This window comes from Salvelinus namaycush, chromosome 28 (assembly GCF_016432855.1).
Source record: "Salvelinus namaycush isolate Seneca chromosome 28, SaNama_1.0, whole genome shotgun sequence".
Lineage (NCBI taxonomy): Eukaryota > Metazoa > Chordata > Actinopteri > Salmoniformes > Salmonidae > Salvelinus > Salvelinus namaycush.
Genome location: NC_052334.1, coordinates 36,562,122 through 36,584,278, shown reverse-complemented (window position 1 = coordinate 36,584,278; position 22,157 = coordinate 36,562,122). Strand labels below are relative to the sequence as shown.

The following is a 22,157-nucleotide window of genomic DNA, read 5'->3' as shown; positions in this document are numbered from 1 at the left end:
TGAATAATTTCAACAAACATTATATAATTCCCAGGAATATACGTTACAAAATAATTCTGGATGTTAGTATTCAAAATGATAGCATCTCTCCGGCCATTGAAAACACTGAACGCAGTAATTGGATGAAGAGGTTGCCTCTGCTGGTGCATCACTGTAAAAGAGATGGGTCACTCTGTCTTCTCCGGCCCACAGTCTTGTCAAGATCATATTAACTAAAACCTCTAATTAATCGTCCCATCACTGGCCAAATACAGCTTCCTACAATATAAATTAGTTACTGTATATGTTTAAGTGTGGGTGTGTGTGCATTGGTGATAAAGGGGAGGGAGCGATACAGAGAGCGAAGAGGGAGAGAAAGAGGGAGTGTTTGTGTGCATTTGTTTTTGTGTACATTTATGTGTGTGTGTGTGTGTGTGTACATGTGTGTATGTGCATGAGTGCACAGTTTGCATTTTCATAAGCACATAATGTGCGCTGCTTTCACTGCCTCATACGCAGTTATTTTCCAGTGGCACAATACATGGCATCTGTCACAGAGGTGAGGTGTGCTTTTCAAATGCACACAGCTCACTCACTTACACTGTAGTTGACAACTACCTGCATCAAAGCATCAGAGTACCTGTGCATAAAGAAAACACTCCTGACATTGCACTGTATAATACTCCTTATATAAGACACTCGGACAAGAACAGCTCAGAGCCAGACGTCTGGTATATGCAACATGTTTCCTTTAATTTGAAATAGTACTCAAACAAATGAGCAGTGTTATTGTAATGTGAAATGTATCATATTGCTCTGTGCGTGCGTTTCAATCCCTCGGTCCATATAGCGACTTCAAAAGGAAAATGTAGAGTTAGCTGCTGGCCCATACGTTTCAATGAAATAGAAGTGACTGATGAATATACAAACCCTCCCTTTCATTTCCTGAATCTCAGGCCTAATAAAAATGGTTGTCACCGCGGGCTGTCTGGCTGCATATCCCTAAGTATCACCACTGACAGAACACAATGGCATTCATAATAACGTTTCTCCTCATCTCACTGATGGCAGTCATACAGAATAGGACATGTTGTGACATGCACTGGTCGGGGTCTTGGCTCGATCTCTGTGTGTGTGTGTGTGTGTGTGTGTGTGTGTGTGTGTGTGTGTGTGTGTGTGTGTGTGTGTGTGTGTGTGTGTGTGTGTGTGTGTGTGTGTGTGTGTGTGTGTGTGTGTGTGTGTGCGTGCGTGCGTGCGAGTGTGTAGTACTGGCCCTTTGCCATATAAGGCTTATCCACAGTCCAGACCCCCTACTACACCCTGCCCTCTTCTCACTAGCCCTGCCTCTGTCAAATCAATGGCACTCTACTACCACCTAGTGGACCACAACGGAATATCAGCCATCTGGGGCAAGACTGGGAGAGGAGGAGAGGAGCTGTTTACAAGTGGCATTTTTCCCTAATTAAAAGTAGCACTTGTTGGAGCACTTGGTCTGGAGAAGGACTGGCATCCACAGTGACGCAGGCCGGGCCCTCAATCCGCTGGTAAGCCTCCTCCACTCTGCAGACAAAGAGAATAAGTAATTATGTTCCACAAATTAACAAAGCACTTCAAATCTGGGTCAGCAGTACTTTTGAGATGGTATACCAAATGAATTGCTTTTCCTGATCACATGAACTAGCCAGGAAAAAGCTAAGGGCCATAAGGATGAGTAAAGCAATAAAATAATGATCACAATGGTTTTTGATAGTTGTATGTCAATTGTAGACTGCAAATTGCTATGCCTTTGCCTGGTCCATCCATATACCGTAATATATTTCACACAATAAGTACCAAAACATATGGCCATAGTGGACACTGAGCAATAGTAAGAACAATGGTCTAGAAGATTAAAAAACAACAACTGACAGCACACAATCATCATGCCAGAGGTTTGGACAGGTGATGGACTGAGAGCCAGAGTCCAGACTGTCAACAGTGATCAACAGCCGTCTTCCTTGAGGATAATGACTGCTGGTTGAATATCTGGTGAGCCCATGTGAAAAGCATTCATCCCAAATGGCACCCTATTCCCTATATGGCGCACTACTTTTGTAGTGACTATGTAGGGAATAGGGTGCCATTTGGGACAAAGCCCAGGATGTCGGCGGGTAGAATGAACGAAAGTTGCCATCGACCAGTCTGACTACTACTAGCAGTGCGTAATGGAGCAGACCAACTCAGCAACTAATCACTTGTTCTTTCCTCATCAGATGGTTCCCCTCGGGATGGTAATTGATTGTTAAGTGTTTGATGGGTCAGACTAAGACGGAGTAGGACCTGATGTCCTCACTCAATTAAGTACAGTAGTGTGTGTGTGTGTGTGTGTGTGTGTGTGTGTGTGTGTGTGTATAGGGTGCGGACATGTTTAACTAAACTTATGGGGACCAGAATAGTAAACAAACCAACATTTGACCAACTGGGGACATTTTGTCAGTCCCCACAAGGAAAAAGGTTAATTCTAGGGGGTTTATGGTTAGAATTAGAAGTTAGGTTCAGGAAAGTAGGATTTTCAATGGGAATCAATTGTATGTGCCCCCAAGGTTGGTTAAACAAGACTGTGTGTGTGTGTGCGTGCGTGCGTGCAGATCACAGTTAGTGATGCTCATCTGACCACTTCAATTCAGCAGTGTGTAAGGTATGTTAATAAACCGCTGTAAAGTGTGTGCGTTCCCCACGTCGTTATACATACACCGAAACAGTAGGTGCTGTCAATATATTGGAGTAGAACATGTAATATGTACTACTGTATATCTACACACTTCCGTAGTGTGAGCTGTATCACATTCTAATACAGTGGTAAACTTGCAGTATAATTTCGTCTGAATTTCAGTCATCTTACTTTTTTGGTCAAATAGATGAAGGGGAGACACTGTAGGAAGGTTGGACACAGAGATCAAACCCCGGCCTCTGCGGTCGACATGTGCGCTGGAGACAGGTGTGTTCCCACTAGACCACAGGCTCTGCACTAGAAATCTTACTTCTGTCTGAACAGGTGATTGGCCTCCAGCTCCTCCTCCTCCATGGTCTTGTCCTGACCTCTGACCTGTAGTCTCCTCATCCTCTCCTGTGAGCTGAGGCTGAGCATCAGCACCAGGCTGGGCCTCAGGAGGTCCCCCGGCCAGCCATACACCTCACTGCCAGCCTGGGGCAGGTTGCCCAGCTTACCACCCACCGCCGTGGCAATGGCGTAGGCTGCCGTGCTGTGCCAGTACCTGGGAGGAATGGAGAGTATAGGGAGATAGTGGGTTGTTGTGAGCCTCAAAGACCAGAGACTATGTCTGGTATACTGGAGTTGTTTGGTGGTTCATTCACATGTTGAAAATTGGAACCTTTGCTGTGCTTTTCCACTTTTATGACATTAAAGTGGCATAGCCTACTAAGGCAATGTGTTTGAGTTACACATACGATTTGCACCATACAATGGCCGTGTCCGAATACCCGTACTTGCTTTCTAAACAGTAGGCTGATTGGGTATGTGAAAATAGAAAGTTTTATAGTATGGGATATTTATTTTCGACCTAAGCTTGTCGCCTGCCTTCCCGTCTTTGGGACGACTCCCATTGTTAGGGCAGAGACGTGCATCTCATCAGTATATACAGATCTCTGGTGTAAGCATACTGTAAACGCTCATAAAAATGAAAAATAACAATGATGAACTTTCATTCGTAGGCTAGGTTGCAGCCCCCTCATGATTGGTATAGGGAAAAGTTGAGTATCATGTAGCGGCCTAAACATATCGATGTTACATTGAACTGGGTGAACGGAATATGAATGACATTCATCCAATATGCTGTAATAGAAATAAGTTCATGCTCCAAAAAAAAAAAGATTGTCCTCCCTCATCTTAAACGGCACCGACAGCCACTGATGGTTAGTACACGGTATGTAGTTTTAGTAAGGAGTAGGCAAAACAGATTTCAGACACAGCCATGCATTCAGAAGGGATGACATATCCCAACTCATCAAACTTGCTACAATACCAAAGCTATTTCATCCTGCCCTTACCTGTCTACAATGACAGGTGTTTGTCTGGCCTCCTGGCCTATCTGTCCTGCTGTCAGGTAATTCCCAAGGGCGTAGAAGGCCCTGCGGATGAGGGGGGGCTCAGTGTCGAAGCGGGCCCTCCATGGGGACAGACACTGCGGAGGGGACTTCAGGAGAGTGGCCCCCAGTGCCTCCGTCAGGGACTCAGTCAGAGTGGTTTTACCTGAGCAGTAGTGGATGGAGAGAAATTAGAGAAGGAAAAAAAAGAGAGGCATTGTAACTGACTGAAAGAGCATTCAGTTTTGTATGACCTGAGTTTTTCCTGACCATGTGACGTGATCAGAAAGGAAAACTCCTGGCCGTATACAATCGGCTACATTGAATTGGCAAGGACAATAGTGAAGTAGTGATGGTGTTAACCTGTAGCATCCAATCCCTCTATGACAATAACAGGAAAGTCTGTTTTCTCCTTAGACTTGAGTCGCTGGTCCACAAGCTCCAGCACTGCCTTGGACTCGGGGATGATGTCAACACACTACAGATGAGGAGGAAAGTAGATAGAGATGAGATAAAGTTGGAGTTGGCCTGTTTGAATATCATGTTATTCCTTTGTCCACCACTGGAGTGTGACATTGCTAGGTTTTTTATTTTGTCTCTGACTGCACACAGTATATTAGGCTTATATAGTTTACCACAGTATGAGTTATAATACCCATACTCAAACACGGAATTGGAACAGCATTGCAAACAAGACACTCTGGTTTGACATTGGAAAAATATGGTAAGAATGCCTATTTCTCTGTCCATTCTTCCCTATTTTCACTATCCACCTTTCTTTTGAGACTTTTTCAGCCCAACATTTTCTCTTGATTGCAAGCCGTTTTTCCCTAATCAACACACAAAGTAATATAAAAAATAAATGTAATAGAGTCATTGGTGATTTTATCAACGTAATCTATATTAGGCTATGTCATTGACATTTAACTGATTATATAGCCTATTAACCAGATGTGTTAAAAATGTTGTTTAATTTGCAGCGTAGGCCTATGAATTGGGCTGCTATTATGTTCAGTTCCTGAGACTTTTAGCTGAGAAAAAAGTTGGGCCAAAGCAAAACCTATTGCCGACCCCTGCTGTACACAGTTTAGCTGGGATAGGAGGGGGGCTGCAGTTTCTTGTCTCGCCTAGTGCGGCAGAACGTCCAGTGCTGGCCCTGTCTGTAAATTCAGAGCGTTGTCAGATTGTCAGTTCATAAATTCAGAGCATTTCGCTCTTGGAGCCTTCAGAGCGCACACTGGACTCTGGTCGAGGGGTAGGGTTGATCCGAGTGTTCTGACCTCTCAACGGCAGTCAAGCACCAAAGCTAACTGGCTAAAGTTGGCTAGCTTGCTAGTTACTTACAGACACAAATGAGAAAAAACCTCACTCTGACTATTTTACTCAAACTAGCAGAGCTGGTTAAGACTGTTTTCATAGTAGCGTGTTAGTGACTGTAACGGTGCTGCTAGTGTAACTAGTGATGCACCGACATTAAACTTTTGGCCAATACTGATATCCGATATTTAACATTTTTGCGACCTTTTTAGCATTCTAGTACAGGTAAATAGTTAACATGCACACATGGACGCAGCAGTCTAAGGCACTGCATCTCAGTGCAAGAGGCGTCACTACAGTCCCTGGTTCGAATCCAGGCTGTATCACATCCGGCCGTGATTGGGAGTCCCATAGGGCGGCGCACAATTGGCCCAGCGTCGTCCGGGACGTCATTGTAAATAAGAATTTGTTCTTAACTGACTTGCTTAGTTAAAAAAAGGTTACACACACACTGACCAAAAAGTTATTTTGGTGGCATTTACGTATGTCCCCATTACCAGTAAAACATAATCAAAACCTATTTCCTTCACTTACTTGCTGTGCTGTTTCATTGTTCATTTGTTTTCTTCTCAACCAGGATTTCTATTAGAGGACGACCGATTATGATTTTTCAACGCTGATACTGATGCCGATTATCGGAGGACCAAAAAAGGCCGATACCGATTAATCGGCCGATTTTTATACATATATTTGTAATAATGACAATTACAACAATACTGAATTAACACTTTTATTTTAACTTAATATAAAATATAAATAAAATCTATTTAGTCGCAAATAAATAATGAAACATGGTCAATTTGGTTTAAATAATGCAAAAACACAGTGTTGGAGAAGAAAGTAAAAGTGCAATACGCGCCATGTAAAAAAGCTAACGTTTAAGTTCCTTGCTCAGAACATGAAAGCTGGTGGTTCCTTTTAACATGAGTCTTCAATATTCTCAGTTAAGAAGTTTTAGGTTGTAGTTATTATAGGAATTATAGGACTATTTCTCTCTACACCATTTGTATTTCATATACCTTTGACTATTGGATGTTCTTATAGGCACTATAGTATTGCCAGCCTAATCTCAGGAGTTGATAGGCTTGAAGTCATAAACAGCACAATGCTTGAAGTACAGCGAAGACCTGCTGGCAAACGCAGGAAAGTGCTGTTTGAATGAATGCTTACGAGCCTGCTGCTGCCTACCACCGCTCAGTCAGACTGCTCTATCAAATATCAAATCATAGACTTAATTATAATATAATAAACACACATAAATATGAGCCTTAGGTCATTAATATGGTCAAATCCAGAAACTATCATTTCAAAAACAAAACGTTTATTCTTTCAGTGAAATACGGAACCATTCCGTATTTTATCGAACAGGTGGCATTTCTAAGTCTAAATACTGCTGTTACACTGCACAACCTTCAATGTTATGTCATAATTATGGAAAATTCTGGGAAATTAATTACGGTCTTTGTTAGTAAGAAATGGTCTTCACACAGTTCGCAAAGAGCCAGGCGGCCCAAACTGGTTGTCACGCGGGACTAGGTTGGCGAAAGAACCAGACGCAGAGAGAGAGAGCCGCTTGGGAAAAATATTCCTTATATTTTTACTTAACAAAAACTGAATAAGCCCGAACATCCAGGGCGCAGAGAGAACACTTGCCAAACACTCAAAATACACACAAGTAACAAAAAAACAATCCCGCACAAAACAAGGGCGGGTTAAACTCCTAATTATAGGGAAGCTAATTACGAAACAGAAAACAGGTGCAACTAAATAAGACAAAACAAACAGACAAACGAAAAAGGGATCGGTGGCGGCTAGTAGGACGGTGACGACGACCGCCGAGCACCGCCCGAACAGGCAGGGGAGTCAACTTCGGCGGAAGTCGTGACAGACACTTTTTAGCATTCTAGTACAGGTAAATAGTTAACATGCACACATGGACGCAGCAGTCTAAGGCACTGCATCTCAGTGCAAGAGGCGTCACTACAGTCCCTGGTTCGAATCCAGGCTGTATCACATCCGGCCGTGATTGGGAGTCCCATAGGGCGGCGCACAATTGGCCCAGCGTCGTCCGGGACGTCATTGTAAATAAGAATTTGTTCTTAACTGACTTGCTTAGTTAAAAAAAGGTTACACACACACTGACCAAAAAGTTATTTTGGTGGCATTTACGTATGTCCCCATTACCAGTAAAACATAATCAAAACCTATTTCCTTCACTTACTTGCTGTGCTGTTTCATTGTTCATTTGTTTTCTTCTCAACCAGGATTTCTATTAGAGGACGACCGATTATGATTTTTCAACGCTGATACTGATGCCGATTATCGGAGGACCAAAAAAGGCATATTCCTTATATTTTTACTTAACAAAAACTGAATAAGCCCGAACATCCAGGGCGCAGAGAGAACACTTGCCAAACACTCAAAATACACACAAGTAACAAAAAAACAATCCCGCACAAAACAAGGGCGGGTTAAACTCCTAATTATAGGGAAGCTAATTACGAAACAGAAAACAGGTGCAACTAAATAAGACAAAACAAACAGACAAACGAAAAAGGGATCGGTGGCGGCTAGTAGGACGGTGACGACGACCGCCGAGCACCGCCCGAACAGGCAGGGGAGTCAACTTCGGCGGAAGTCGTGACAGTACCCCCCTCCTGACGCGCGGCTCCCGCAGCGCGCCGCCACCGGCCTCGAGGACGACCCGGAGGGCGAGGTGCCGGGCGATCCGGGTGGAGGCGGTGGAAGTCTCTCAGTAGAGTAGGATCTAAAATGTCCCCCACCGGAACCCAGCATCTCTCCTCCGGACCGTACCCCTCCCAGTCCACGAGGTACTGTAGGCCCCTCACCCGGCGTCTCGAGTCCAGAATGGCACGTACTGTGTACGCCGGGGACCCCTCGATCTCCAGAGGGGGTGGAGGGACCTCAGGCACCTCACCTTCTTGCAGGGGACCAGCCACCACCGGCCTGAGGAGAGACACATGAAACGAGGGGTTAATACGGTAATACCTAGGGAGTTGTAACCTATAACACACCTCGTTTATTCTCCTCAGGACTTTAAACGGCCCCACACACTGCGGCCCCAGCTTCCGACAGGGCAGGCGGAGAGGCAGGTTTCGGGTCGAGAGCCAGACCCTGTCCCCCGGTGTGAACACGGGGGCCTCACTGCGGTGCTGGTCAGCGCTCCTCTTCTGCCGTTGTCCTGCTAACTTTAGCGATTCCTGGACGGCTTTCCAGGTGTCCTTGGAGCGCTGTACCCATTCCTCTACCGCAGGAGCCTCGGTCTGACTCTGGTGCCATGGGGCCAGGACCGGCTGGTAACCTAACACACACTCAAACGGGGACATGTTCGTTGAGGAGTGGCGGAGGGAGTTCTGAGCGAGCTCAGCCCAAGGAACATACCTCGCCCACTCACCAGGCCGGTCCCGGCAATATGACCGCAGAAACCTGCCCACATCCTGGTTTACGCGCTCCACCTGCCCATTACTCTCGGGGTGAAAACCCGAGGTCAAGCTGACCGAGACCCCCAGTCTTTCCATAAACGCCCTCCAAACTCTGGACGTGAATTGGGGGCCCCGATCAGAAACGATGTCCTCAGGCACCCCATAGTGCCGGAAGACATGGGTAAACAAGGCTTCCGCAGTCTGCAGGGCCGTAGGGAGACCGGGCAACGGGATGAGACGGCAGGACTTAGAAAACCGATCCACAACGACCAAAATCGTAGTGCTTCCCTCGGACGGGGGAAGATCGGTAAGTAAGTCCACCGATAAGTGTGTCCACGGCCGTTGTGGAACGGGGAGGGGCTGTAACTTCCCTCTAGGCAAGTGCCGAGGAGCCTTGCTCTGAGCGCACACCGAGCAGGAGGAGACATAAAATCTCACGTCCTTAGCCAACGTGGGCCACCAGTATCTCCCTCTAAGACTCCGCACTGTCCTCTCGATGCCAGGATGACCCGAGGAGGGGAGAGTATGAGCCCAACGGATTAGCTTATCCCGGACCCCTCCTGGCACGTACTGAACCCCCGCTGGACAGTTAGGAGGGGTCTGCTCTAACCGTGAGGCTCTCTCTATCTCCGCGTCCACCTCCCATACCACCGGTGCCACGAGACATGAAGGTGGAATGATGGGAGTTGGCTCAACGGACCGCTCCTCGGTATCATAGAGACGGGACAGCGCGTCGGCCTTGGTGTTTTGGGAGCCTGAGATGGTGAACTGAAACCGGGTGAAAAACATGGCCCATCTAGCCTGACGCGGATTTAGTCTCCTCGCTTCCCGGATGTACTCGAGATTACGATGGTCAGTCCAGATGAGAAAAGGGTGTTTCGCCCCCTCAAGCCAATGTCTCCACACCTTCAGAGCCTTGACTACAGCTAACAACTCCCGGTCCCCCACATCATAGTTTCGCTCCGCCGGACCGAGCTTCCTCGAAAAGAAGGCACAAGGGCGGAGCTTGGGTGGTTCGCCCGAGCGCTGGGACAGCACGGCCCCGACCCCCGCCTCGGACGCGTCCACCTCCACTATGAACGCTAAAGAGGGGTCCGGATGCGCCAACACGGGCGCATTGGTAAACAGCTCCTTCAGACGACTGAAAGCTCTGTCCGCCTCTGCTGACCAACGCAAGCGCACCGGTCCTCCCTTCAGCAGTGAGGTAATGGGAGCAGCCACCTGACCAAAACCCCGGATAAACCTCCGGTAGTAATTGGCAAACCCTAAAAACCGCTGCACCTCTTTCACCGTGGTCGGAGTCGACCAATTACGCACGGCTGTAACGTGGTCATCCTCCATCACCACCCCGTAGGTGGAAATACGATAACCCAGGAAGGAAACGGCCTGTTTGAAGAACTCACATTTCTCCGCCTTGCAATACAGGTCATGCTCCAGCAGTCGCCCAAGTACCTTACGCACCAGAGACACATGCGCCGCGCGGGTGGCAGAGTAGATCAAGATGTCATCAATGTACACTACCACTCCCTGCCCGAGCAGGTCTCGGAGAATCTCATCTACGAAGGATTGAAAGACAGCTGGAGCATTTTTCAACCCATATGGCATGACGCGGTACTCATAATGGCCAGATGCAGTACTAAATGCGGTTTTCCACTCATCTCCTCCCCGGATACGCACCAGATTATACGCACTCCTCAGGTCCAATTTTGTGAAGAAGCGTGCCCCGTGAAATGATTCCACCGCCGTAGCGATGAGAGGTAGTGGGTAACTAAACCCCACTGTGATGGAATTTAGACCTCGATAATCAATGCACGGGCGTAAACCGCCATCCTTCTTCTTCACAAAAAAGAAGCTCGAGGAGACAGGTGATGCGGAGGGCCGAATGTATCCCTGTCCCAGTGATTCAGTAACATATGTCTCCATAGCCGCTGTCTCCTCCTGGGACAAAGGATACACGTGACTCCTAGGAAGTGCAGCGTTCTCCAGGAGGTTTATCGCGCAGTCCCCTCGTCGATGGGGTGGTAATTGGGTCGCCTTCTTTTTACTGAAGGCGATAGCCAAATCGGCATATTCAGAGGGAATGCGCACGGTGGAAACCTGGTCTGGACTCTCCACCGTAGTCGCACCAACGGCAACTCCTAGACACCTGCCTGAACACTCCTCTGACCACCCCTTAAGAGCCCCCTGTTTCCAGGAAATCACCGGGTTGTGCTGAGCTAGCCAGGGAATTCCCAATACCACTGGAAACGCAGGTGAGTCGATAAGGAACAGACTAATCTGCTCCTTATGACTACCCTGCGTTACCATGTCCAGTGGTACCGTGGCCTCCCTAACCATTCCTGACCCTAATGGTCGGCTATCTAAGGAGTGCACGGGGAAAGGTATGTCTAACGACACAAGGGGAATCCCTAGCCTTAATGCGAGCCCCCGATCAATGAAATTCCCAGCTGCGCCTGAATCGACTAGCGCCTTATGCTGTAGAGAGGGAGAAAACCCGGGGAAATAGGTTAACACATACATATGACTAACAGGAAGCTCTGGGTAAGTCTGGTGCTGACTCACCTGGGGTGATCGAGTAGTGTTCCGCCTGCCCTCCCGACTCCCAGAAGAGTTCCTCCAGCACCGGTCGGCCGTGTGCCCTCGCCGACCACAACTGGTGCAGGAGGACACTCCTCCTCCGGTCCCCCTTGACGCTGCCCCCCCTAACTCCATAGGGATAGGAGCAGGAGTGCTGGGAGGTGGAAACGACAGGACCTGTTCCGAACGTCCGCGGGCAGCCAGCAGGTTGTCGAGACGGATGGCCATGTCAATAAGTTCGTCCAGCGTGAGTGTGGTGTCCCGACACGCTAGCTCCCTGCGGACGTCCTCCCTAAGGCTACATCGGAAATGGTCTATTAAGGCCCTGTCGTTCCACCCTGCTCCTGCAGCCAAGGTCCTGAACTCCAGGGCAAAGTCCTGTACGCTCCTCGTCTCCTGACGCAGGTGGAACAGCCGTTCACCCGCCGCACGACCATCTGGTGGGTGGTCAAACACAGCTCAGAATCGGCGGGTGAACTCAGGGTAATGATCCCTCGCCGAGTCTGGGCCATTCCACACTGCGTTGGCCCATTCAAGAGCTCGTCCAGTCAAACAGGAGACGAGGGCACTCACGCTCTCCTCTCCGGAGGGAGTAGGACGAACGGTCGCCAGGTAAAGCTCCAGCTGGAGAAGAAACCCCTGACACCCGGCCGCCGTTCCATCATACTCCCGTGGGAGCGCCAGCCGAAGAGCCCCGGAGCCGGATGCTGTAACAGGAACAGGAGGTGTTGGAGGAGGGGGTGCTGGAGATGAGGTGGGAAGGCCACTCCTCTCCCATCGATCCATCCTCTCCATCATTTGGTCCATAGCCGACCCAATTCTGTGGAGAACACTGGTGTGATGGAGGACCCTTTCCTCCATCGATGGGAGAGGAGACGCGGCTGCTCCTGCTGGTTCCATTTTGTTTGGTGCGGGATTCTGTCACGCGGGACTAGGTTGGCGAAAGAACCAGACGCAGAGAGAGAGAGCCGCTTGGGAAAAATATTCCTTATATTTTTACTTAACAAAAACTGAATAAGCCCGAACATCCAGGGCGCAGAGAGAACACTTGCCAAACACTCAAAATACACACACGTAACAAAAAAACAATCCCGCACAAAACAAGGGCGGGTTAAACTCCTAATTATAGGGAAGCTAATTACGAAACAGAAAACAGGTGCAACTAAATAAGACAAAACAAACAGACAAACGAAAAAGGGATCGGTGGCGGCTAGTAGGACGGTGACGACGACCGCCGAGCACCGCCCGAACAGGCAGGGGAGTCAACTTCGGCGGAAGTCGTGACACTGCTGCATATACCCTTACTCTGGTTGTACAGAAAGCAAGAGAAGTGACACAATTTCCCTAGTTAAAATAAATTAATGTTGGCAGGCAATATTAACTAAATATGCAGGTTTAAAAATATATACTTGTGTATTGATTTTAAGAAAGGCATTGATGTTTATGGTTAGTTAAACATTGGTGCAACGACAGTGCTTTTTTCGTGAATGAGCTTGTTAAATCATCACCCGTTTGGCAAAGTAGGCTGTGATTCGATGATAAATTAACATGCACCGCATTGATTATATGCAACGCAGGACAAGCTAGATAAACTAGTAATATCATCAACCATGTGTAGTTAACTAGTGATTATGTTAAGATTGATTGTTTTGTATAAGATAAGTTTAATGCTAACTAGCAACTTACCTTGGCTCCTTGCTGCACTCGCGTAACAAGTGGTCAGCCTGCCACGCAGTCTACTCGTGGAGTGCAATGTAATCGGCCATAATCGGCGTCCACAAATGCCGATTACCGATTGTTATGAAAACTTGAAATCGGTCCTAATTAATTGGTCGACCTCTAATTTCTATCAAACGCTGTTTGGGTCTTTGCGTGTCAAAAAAAATACACATCAAATAACACTATTTGATGTGTCAAATAACACAACATAATCTGTTTCAGTTGCTATAGCTAGCTAACTATATAGCTAGGTGTCATCATCTAAAATAACCCTAATTTATATGACAGTTCTTATTTGATTAATGGTGGTCAGAATCATCTATGTGAAGCTAGCCACAATACGGATTAACCACAATAGTGGACTTTGCAGTTAGCCTTCAAAATAATAGTATTGCATAATTCCACTATTCGTATTCATTTGCATCACTGTCAATGACATACTATTATTTTGGAGGCAAACCGCAAAGTCCACTATTGTGCCTAATCCTTATTGTGGCTAGCTTCACAACACATAACCAACTCCGGTCGAGCCTCACTAGCCAGATGAAGCTAGCTGGCTGCTCATAACGTTAGCTTTGGGCAACAGGGTTAAGTAGCTGGCTAGCTATTTATTTTCATGAACTGAAGTTCAATTTCAATAGGCGAACAACAAGTGGCAACCTAGCTAATACTTACTCACAAGGATTCCTAAATCATTGCTAAGAATAATGAAAATGACTAGTTTCAACTGGTCATTGTTTTCAGGCTGGTTGTATTGGTGCTAGCTAGGTACCAAGCTAAAGCTAGCTACCCCAGAAGTTGCGGTCGAACAAATGATCCTTTATTACCAATGCAGTATTGTAAACACATCGTTCGTGGCCGGTGTTTGCTTGTTTGCCGACTTTTTTGTACAGCTTTGACAGTGCTACTGTATCTGTTTTGACATGCGAAGACCCAAACGGCGTTCCATAGTATATATGTCGTTAAGCTAATAGCAGTGACGCTATTACTGTGTAACTCCAGTAGGGCAACATCTGAAAAATAGCGCACTTGGTAGTATGTACCGGTGCCGACCAGTCGGCGAAAGACAACATCACCCATGACAGAGAACGGTTGATTGTCAAGGACAATGAATCCCATTATCTTGGCTTTAATGGGTTTTGCCTTTTGAGTTGTCTCGCTGAAATTTTCTTACTCTTTCAAATGACTGCTCGACTTGTTGACTGCTTGATCCACACAGCATACTTTGTGGGCTAGGCTATGAATGCTGTGTTGCACGTGTAGCGCAAAATTATACGTGCCGTTATTATGTCATGTACCTACGTTATATAGGTACGCACGGTAGCTTTGACATCGTTTTTTAACATCGGCTTTAACCTAGACATACCGATGGTGGCATTTTTAGCTAATATTGTCAGATTCCGATATGTTCACCAATATATCGTGCATCCCTAGTTTTGGGATAAACGCCGAAAAAATGTGCGTTCGTAAATTCTCTCTGGCTATCTACTCCGATTTCAGACCACTATCGACTGAGTGTGCCAGAGTGCAGAATAACTGATGACTATACGAACGCACAGCAAACTGTCAGTAAACGTCTGCATTTTTTTTTTTACAATGACGGCCTACCCCGGCCAACGCTGGGCCAATTGTGCGTCGCCCTATGGGACTCCCAAACACGGCCGGATGTGATACAGCCTGGATTCGAACCAGGGACTGTAGTGACGCCTATTGCACTGAGATGCAGTGCCTTAGACCACTGCGTCCATGTGTGTGTGTTAACTATTTAACTGTACTAGAATGCTTAAAAAGCAGCTAAAATTTTAAATATCGGTTATTGGTATCTTTTTTTTTACAAGGAAAATATCGGATATCAGTATTGGCCAAAAATGTCATATTGGTGCATCACTACCCAAAATGCTATGCAAACCAGATGTAACTAATTTCGAGGGTTTTAGGATTACAAACTGGCCAGCTCTATACACATAATGACAACTGCACAAATACAGCGCAACATGTCAACTGATTTGAAACATAAAAGTGTCACTATTCAAACCTGTTGCAGAACTTTGTAGGCATCCTCAAAACTGTAGAACACGTCATAGTTGATGATGTTGAGAGTTGAAGGATGATGCTCTGGCTTTTCAGCAGGTACCACGCAGTATTTCTCCAACACCTCCCCCCAACCGTCTTCTGTATTGGACCACAGGTGTTGCGACCACTGTCTGTCCTCTCCCTCGCACAAGTAGGAGCATACATAGACTGGGTCATTGCGAAGCAACTCTCCTAATACTCGTTCAGTCGCTGAGGACTTAGATGCGTCTTTTAGAAAATATCCTTTGATGACAGAATCTTTGACATTAGGCTGAAATGTGGACATTTCCAAAATCGTACATTCCGGAGGTAACTCTTTTGAAAGTTTGTTTTTCAGTCCTCCATAAAACTTTGCTCTTTCAATTTTGTCATCGCTCTGGACATGGAGCGAGTAGCATATTTCATCAGCGAGGACATTCCTGAACACTTGTGGCCGCTCGCTATGCTTGCTTGCTAGGGCGAAGTAGATTGGGTCAGAATTCATATCGAAGTCCACTGCAAAAACATAAGAAGACCACTGGCCCAACCGAGACATCATGCGTCTTGCCATCTTGAATCAAACCACGAACAAAATGCACTCATCTGAATCACCATTGACGCGCACGCCTGATTTGGGAAACTGAGGGGGAAACGAAACTTATAGCGCTTGACAAGCAAACCGAAACTTGAGCCACTTGACCCATAAAACCAAAAACGAAAGTAATAAGGTGTGCCTATCATAATATGGCTGTTTGTTACCTACTGTCCCATGGCCTCACCTAAATTACACAAATGAGTCAGCTAATTTGCTTAGCACTATTACGGTATGAAGGCCATTTTCAAAGCGCAGGCTTTTTATTATAAGCACTTACGTATGTAGGTATGTAATATGACTGTATTTGAATAAATACACTATTTTTTATTTTATTTTCAAGTTATTAGAGCGCTGCAGTGATGGTCATTTAGCCGAGTGCACCACACTCATACAGTAGGTAGCTCACTGGGCACGACAAAGACGTCAGTCAACTTCTAGTTTTGATTTAGCCTACATTTGCTTGAGTCGTCAACAAAGGTGAATTGAAGGTGAAATCGACAACAAAAAATGACCATGACATTGGATTTAGGTTCAAAGCACTTTTTGAAAATCAAATCAGTTATCCACGTTGATTCAACATGAACACATTTAATTGCTTGGTTGAAATGGCGTGGATTCAACACGTTTTTGTGGGAGGCCTATTCAACTTTGGAATAGAAACTGCCCAGGTGACGTTTTGAAGATCAGTTACATTACAACGCCAGGAGACGCTTCATTTATTGTGGAGTGAAGTTAGCCCTGCATCAGATGTTTCAATTGGACAGGACAGCTGAAGACTAGTAATATTGTTCTCTACTCAAGTCGTGTTTGTGAAGATGTTCCTACAGCCCTGCATAAGTTACCTCCAGTGCATATTTGCAACTGGCCTGGCCTGGCATGGATCAATGTGCGAGGACAGCAGGTGCGCGGCGCATCACAGTTCTCATCTACAGGAAAAGTCAATCCAGCTACAATCAAGTTGTTGCAAAAGACAGTATTTAAAGCTGTGGCAACTCCAAGCAGTGTCAATTATATTTGGTCCTACTCATTGAGGAAGCAAAGAGAGGTTTACAGCTTCTCAATGAATCTGGTCAATTTGCCCGAAGATTATATTTATGCATTTTAAAATCCCTATTTAAATTCACATTATATGTTATTAGATTAGTATTACAGCCTATTTCTATCTAATTTAATATTATATTCAGTGTTTATTAATGTCGGAGAGCCTTTCATACACGACAGAGGTGATTTCTTGGGGAAATTAGTCCAATAGTGCAAACACGACCTCCAGCTCCCAAGTGTCAGTATTGTCAGCAATGGCAGCATGATTAGAAAGAAGTGGTTCCAAACTTACGGTAAGATGGTTTTCATTTTAGGTTCTGTGTTAAAATAAAATATGGTAGGCCGACCAACGTTACCCCGGTGATCGTCCCATAATAAACAAACAATCCACATTATTCTCAGGAAAAACAAGTTAATGTTATTTACACTAGATGTCAGCACCGGGTTAGTTTTTGATATGAGGTCACAAAAAGCAAACTCAGAGAAGCATTTCACACGTTTTATTTGAAAGGCCTCGCAGTTGACTCCTTACAAAATGTAGGACTCATCATAAAATGCATACTTTGATCATCAAAGTGTTTTAAAAAAGACTTGTTGATATTTTATCTCAATAAATCTAAACTATCACGTGAATGTGTGGATATTAATACATTTACAATACATTGGGGTTTCAAAATAACATTCTTTGAGATGATGTCAGTTTTATCACCAAAACTCTCCTTGGCGAATACCTGGACATTCTGGCCATTTCCTGTGACAGCTTTGACGAGGACACCAACCAGACTATTGGCAGAGCCCAGGGCAGGAAGAGCCACCTGGACAACCTTTTCAAGGTCCGTGAGTGGTGCCGGAAGTACAAAGTGGTGTTCAAAATGAACTCTGTAATCAACACCTTCAATGTGGATGAAGACATGAGAGAAAACATCACCAAACTCAACCCTGTACGCTGGAAGGTTAGGGTGTTCCAATGCATTAACATTACACACCAGTAATGCTGTATCTGTGAATAGAGGCGTCTTCTCATACCGTAGATATAACAAATGAGATGTATGGCCTTGACTTCACTGTGTGTGCTGTATAGGTGAAATAAGATGCCGTTTTGCATATATTTTATATTTATTAGTATTAGGTATGAGGTTTCATAGCAGTGATATTTTGATAATGGACTATATTGTCAAGAGGCTCTTCTATGACCAGTTGGTAACACTTTATAATAACTTTCATGATTAAGCCTTTATAAATGCTTATACAATACTTTATAAATTATTCTTCATGTTCTAAATGCATATGAATTTGAAGTTTTTAAATGCTTTTTTAGATGCGTTTCCTGGATTGCCGAGAGGGGAAGAAAGATCCATCCAAGTCCATCCTTGATGTTGGCGTGGAAGAGGCCATTCAGTTCAGTGGCTTTGACGAGAAGATGTTCCTAAAGAGAGGAGGGAAATATGTGTGGAGCAAAGCTGACATGCGGCTCGAGTGGTGATCCACACATTATAATCAGCTATTGCTACACTTCTGTATGTATTTTCTATAAAAAATAGTTTCCGCCTGTATAACTGCACTTTACACTTAAATATTTATGATATTCTAAAAGTTATGTTGGAATCTTTTACTGCTATACCTTAAGGAGTTTGTTTACTGTACCTTTAATTAGTAGTACAATCACACAACACAGCTACTCTACAGGGACAACTATTTAATCACACACAGGATAATAATAACTTGCTTTTTGTATGTCGTTATCCATTTTTTTTTTTACATGTTCTATTCACCAGCCAAAAGGCTTATTTGCACGTTCGTGTAGTATTTGGAATTTAGCAAATTGAGTGAAATGTGGGGAATTTATGAATACAGTTACTACTATTTGCAGTGTGTTACATTTGTCTCTGTATGTAATGTATCGCTTTTTTTTTTATATGATGACTTTGCATGATACAGAATGATGTTTGTTAATCACAGTCAATTTACAGGAAGCACATTTATTCAGTATCTGGATCAGGTTTGTTGCCATACAACCATTCCAATTTTAAGAGGCAACTACTGTAGCTAAAAGTTATATGCTATTGTTCTCCATCCATTTCAGTTTGCTGAAAATGTTGTAGGCCTACTGTAGCCTAAATGTTCAGTAAATGTCTATTGGGATAACTCAAATCCCCACCCCTGATAAGATTGCTCACTAGAGCACGATGAGGGGTTCTCTTGGGACTTAACATAATGTCTCTGTTTACTACATACAGTATGTTGTAATCATGTCTTGGTCTTTGTCTCATCAGATCTGGAGATTCTCAATAGGACAATAGTCAGTCCCCCTTATATTAAGCAGGCCTATAAGCCTTCATCTGTTGCTACTGAAGCTGAATACATGCATCAAGTAAAGCTTAATTTTCTTTCCTTGTTTTCCTTGATGTTCTTCTTTCTGTTCTAAACATTAGATATTTCCTTCCTGTAAGAACCGACGCTGATGATGAGAAGCAGGTACGGAGAGTGAACATTTAATCTTGCACAGACATGGAACAGGACAGGAAAAGCGTCAGAACCGGGGGAACAAAACGAGATACGACAATCAATGCAGAAGCGGGGAACAGAGCTGGGGAACAGACAGATATAGGGGAAGTAATGACACAGGTGATTGAGTCCAGGTGAGTGCAATGAATCGCAGATGCGCGTGGCGAGGGAAGCAGGTGTGCGTAATGATGGTGGCAGGAGTGCGTAGTACTGGGCAGCCTTGCGCCCTCGAGCGCCAGGGAGGGAGAGCGGGAGCAGGCATGACAGTAATCCACCCCCCCTCTAAGGGTGCCACCTGGCATCCCACTTGGACGAGCCTGACGGGCCGGCCGAGGCATGGCGCTGGACCAGCCGGCTGGGAGCGTAGAAGCCCGATGAACCAGCTGAGGCGTAGGAGCCTGGCGAACCAGCTGAGGCGTGGGAGCCTGACGATCTGGTTGAGGTGTGATAGCCTGATGATCCCGCTGGGACGTGGGAGCCTGATGAGCCGGCTGAGGCGTAAAACCCTGACGATCCGGCAGGGGCCTGGCGTGGGATGGGTGCCTGCCGAGCCAACCGGGGCAAGAAAACCTCGAGCCAGCTAGGGTGTGGAAGCCCAACGAGCCAACTAAGGCACCGAAAAGCCAACACTCCCCGATGCTTCATTTGATGGCTTCCGCGTTCTGTAAGAACCGACACTGATGATGAGAAGCAGGTACGGAGAGTGAACATTCCATCTGCGGCGGCCCCCGGAACCGACGTCACCACCTACCGAAAAGCTATCACTCTCCGTTGCTTCATTTGGTGGCTTCCGCATTCTGTAAGAACCGACGCTGATGATGAGAAGCAAGTACGGGGAGTGAACATTTAATCTTGCACAGGACAGGAATAGTTCCAGAACCGGGGGAACAAAACGACATACGACAATCAATGCGGAAGTGGGGAATAGAGCTGGGGAACAGACAGATATAGGGGAGGTAATGACACAGGTGTTGTAGTCCAGGTGAGTGCAACGAATCGCAAAAAAAACAAAAACGAATTGGCCTACAATTCTGAAATTAATCGCCTGACCACAATGGAATTGGACATCAAAATGTAACTTGTTTCAAAATGTAATAGGCCTATCAATAGGAAATGTAATTCAGAAATTGCATTATAAAATGAGTTAATTTCCGACCAGGCCGATGATGAGTGAACATTTGATAGTGAAATTTGCTCAGTTGGGTAATCCTCTCCATAATGCGTCATCGACACTGAAAGCAAAATGCCAGTGACGCCTTTCGTCATTTAGATAAAGTTAAACACAGTAGCTATTGATAAACTGGGTAGTTTGGGTCCTGGATGCTGGTTGGCTGAAAGTTGTGGTATATCAGACAATATACCATGGATATGATGCAAAATTACTTGTTTACTGTTTCAATTGCATTGATAACCAGTTTTTTTAAAGTGAAAATGCCTGCGAAGCCGGTGTTTTGGAGGATATATTGGCATGGGTGTTAGGTCCGAGACAAATTTGAGGGCTGGCAAACCGTGCCAATATATCCTCCAAACATCGGCTTCGATGTTTGGCCAACATTTTTATACCAACTTTTATACCAACATATTTTATACCAACATATTCACCAACATATTCAAACAATTGACATATTTTCATAAAAAAACATTATTTTGTTGAATTTATTCATACCATTTCATCCTTTCATGAGATATAGACCCAACACAAATCTAAGGGTGCTACCCAAACCGGCTGGTCGTTCGTTCTATCAGTTTGGTTGCCAGAGACGCGACCCAATCATTAAGTCTTTTTGTTCAGTATCGGCTTTTCATTCTAAATGTTCCATTGCCCATACTGGCTGGCAACGTTCCTATCCCTTGCTTGCTAACTAGCCAACTACGGCTAACATACAGTTACGTCAAACAGTGCAGCCAGAATAACAGCAAATTAGCTGCATTTGCGTTTGTTTAAGCTGTTTTCTATTGACATTTCTTTATATCCATAAAAATTATGCCAGCTGATTCATGATTTCGACTGGCTGAGAAAAGTTGTCTGCCTGTCTGTATTGTCCCGACACGTTCATTACTATGGGACAGCTGGAGATTGAATTTCCATATTGAAACCATGTTGCAAATATCAGAGAGACAGGCAGCAAGGTTAATACAAATCTCCGCTGTTGAAAACCAAATGTTAGTCTAAAAGAAATGTGAAATAATGTCTAGATGTTTTTTATAGTGGAGATCAAGTTCATACATTTCCATGGCTGGGCTGATGAGGCATTGGATTGTGCAGTTAGATGGAACATAGTAAATCGGCATTTCAATGTCATCGTTTGTGGAATAGAGACCAGCTGGAATGCAGTTTTAACCAATCAGCATCCAGGATTAGACCCAACCATTATATTAAATAGCAATAAGGCACCTCTGGGGTTTGTTGTATATAGCCAATATACCACTTAGCCTTGGTATATTGGCGATATACCACAACTCCTTGGGCCTTATTGCTTAAATATAATCAAATTAAGTTAGCCTTATACACTTGGTGTTTCCAAACTTTTGACTGGCACTGAATATATATATATATATATTAGGGGAGACTACACCCTAAAAGTAGTGGGATGAGGTGGTGGGTTTTGGGAAATAATGTATAGGTGCAGAGTTAGATGGTGCAATTTAAGTTTTTCACATTCCCCTTGTCCCTTTTTTTGGTGGGTACCAAAATGTGCAATTCGCATGATCTGCGAAAGGCAGCAATACGCAACAGTGTCTACTCTGCCGGAAAGACACATGAAAAAGAAGTAGAAGAAGTCAACAGAGGCTGCGTTTCAAAATCATAAAAGACACACCCTCGTCCACTTACCCTTGCCGTATGC

At 45.1% G+C, this 22,157-nt stretch overlaps 1 protein-coding gene and 1 pseudogene across 1 annotated transcript; one reads left to right on the top strand and one right to left on the bottom strand.

Annotated features, from left to right (window-relative positions):
* Positions 1-706: 706 nt before the first annotated feature.
* On the bottom strand, positions 707-15,839 carry cmpk2 (cytidine monophosphate (UMP-CMP) kinase 2, mitochondrial). Its single transcript, XM_038967439.1, has 5 exons — positions 15,154-15,839; positions 4,426-4,540; positions 4,027-4,228; positions 3,000-3,233; positions 707-1,539 (listed from the first exon to the last, which is right to left on the bottom strand). The coding sequence occupies exons 1-5, from the start codon at positions 15,739-15,741 to the stop codon at positions 1,419-1,421; spliced, it is 1,260 nt and encodes a 419-aa protein (XP_038823367.1). The 5' UTR covers positions 15,742-15,839; the 3' UTR covers positions 707-1,418.
* Positions 15,840-16,370: 531 nt separating this feature from the next.
* On the top strand, positions 16,371-17,798 carry LOC120023341 (annotated as a pseudogene).
* The last annotated feature ends 4,359 nt before the right edge of the window (positions 17,799-22,157 follow it).

Coding starts and splice junctions, on each gene's coding strand:
- cmpk2 (XM_038967439.1), bottom strand. CDS start 15,741: ATGGCAAGACGCATGATGTCTCGGTTGGGCCAGTGGTCTTCTTATGTT. Junction 4,541..15,153: donor CCTACAAAGTTCTGCAACAG/GTTTGAATAGTG, acceptor CCTCATCTGTAG/TGTGTTGACATCATCCCCGA. Junction 3,234..4,026: donor ACACCTGTCATTGTAGACAG/GTAAGGGCAGGA, acceptor CATTCCTCCCAG/GTACTGGCACAGCACGGCAG.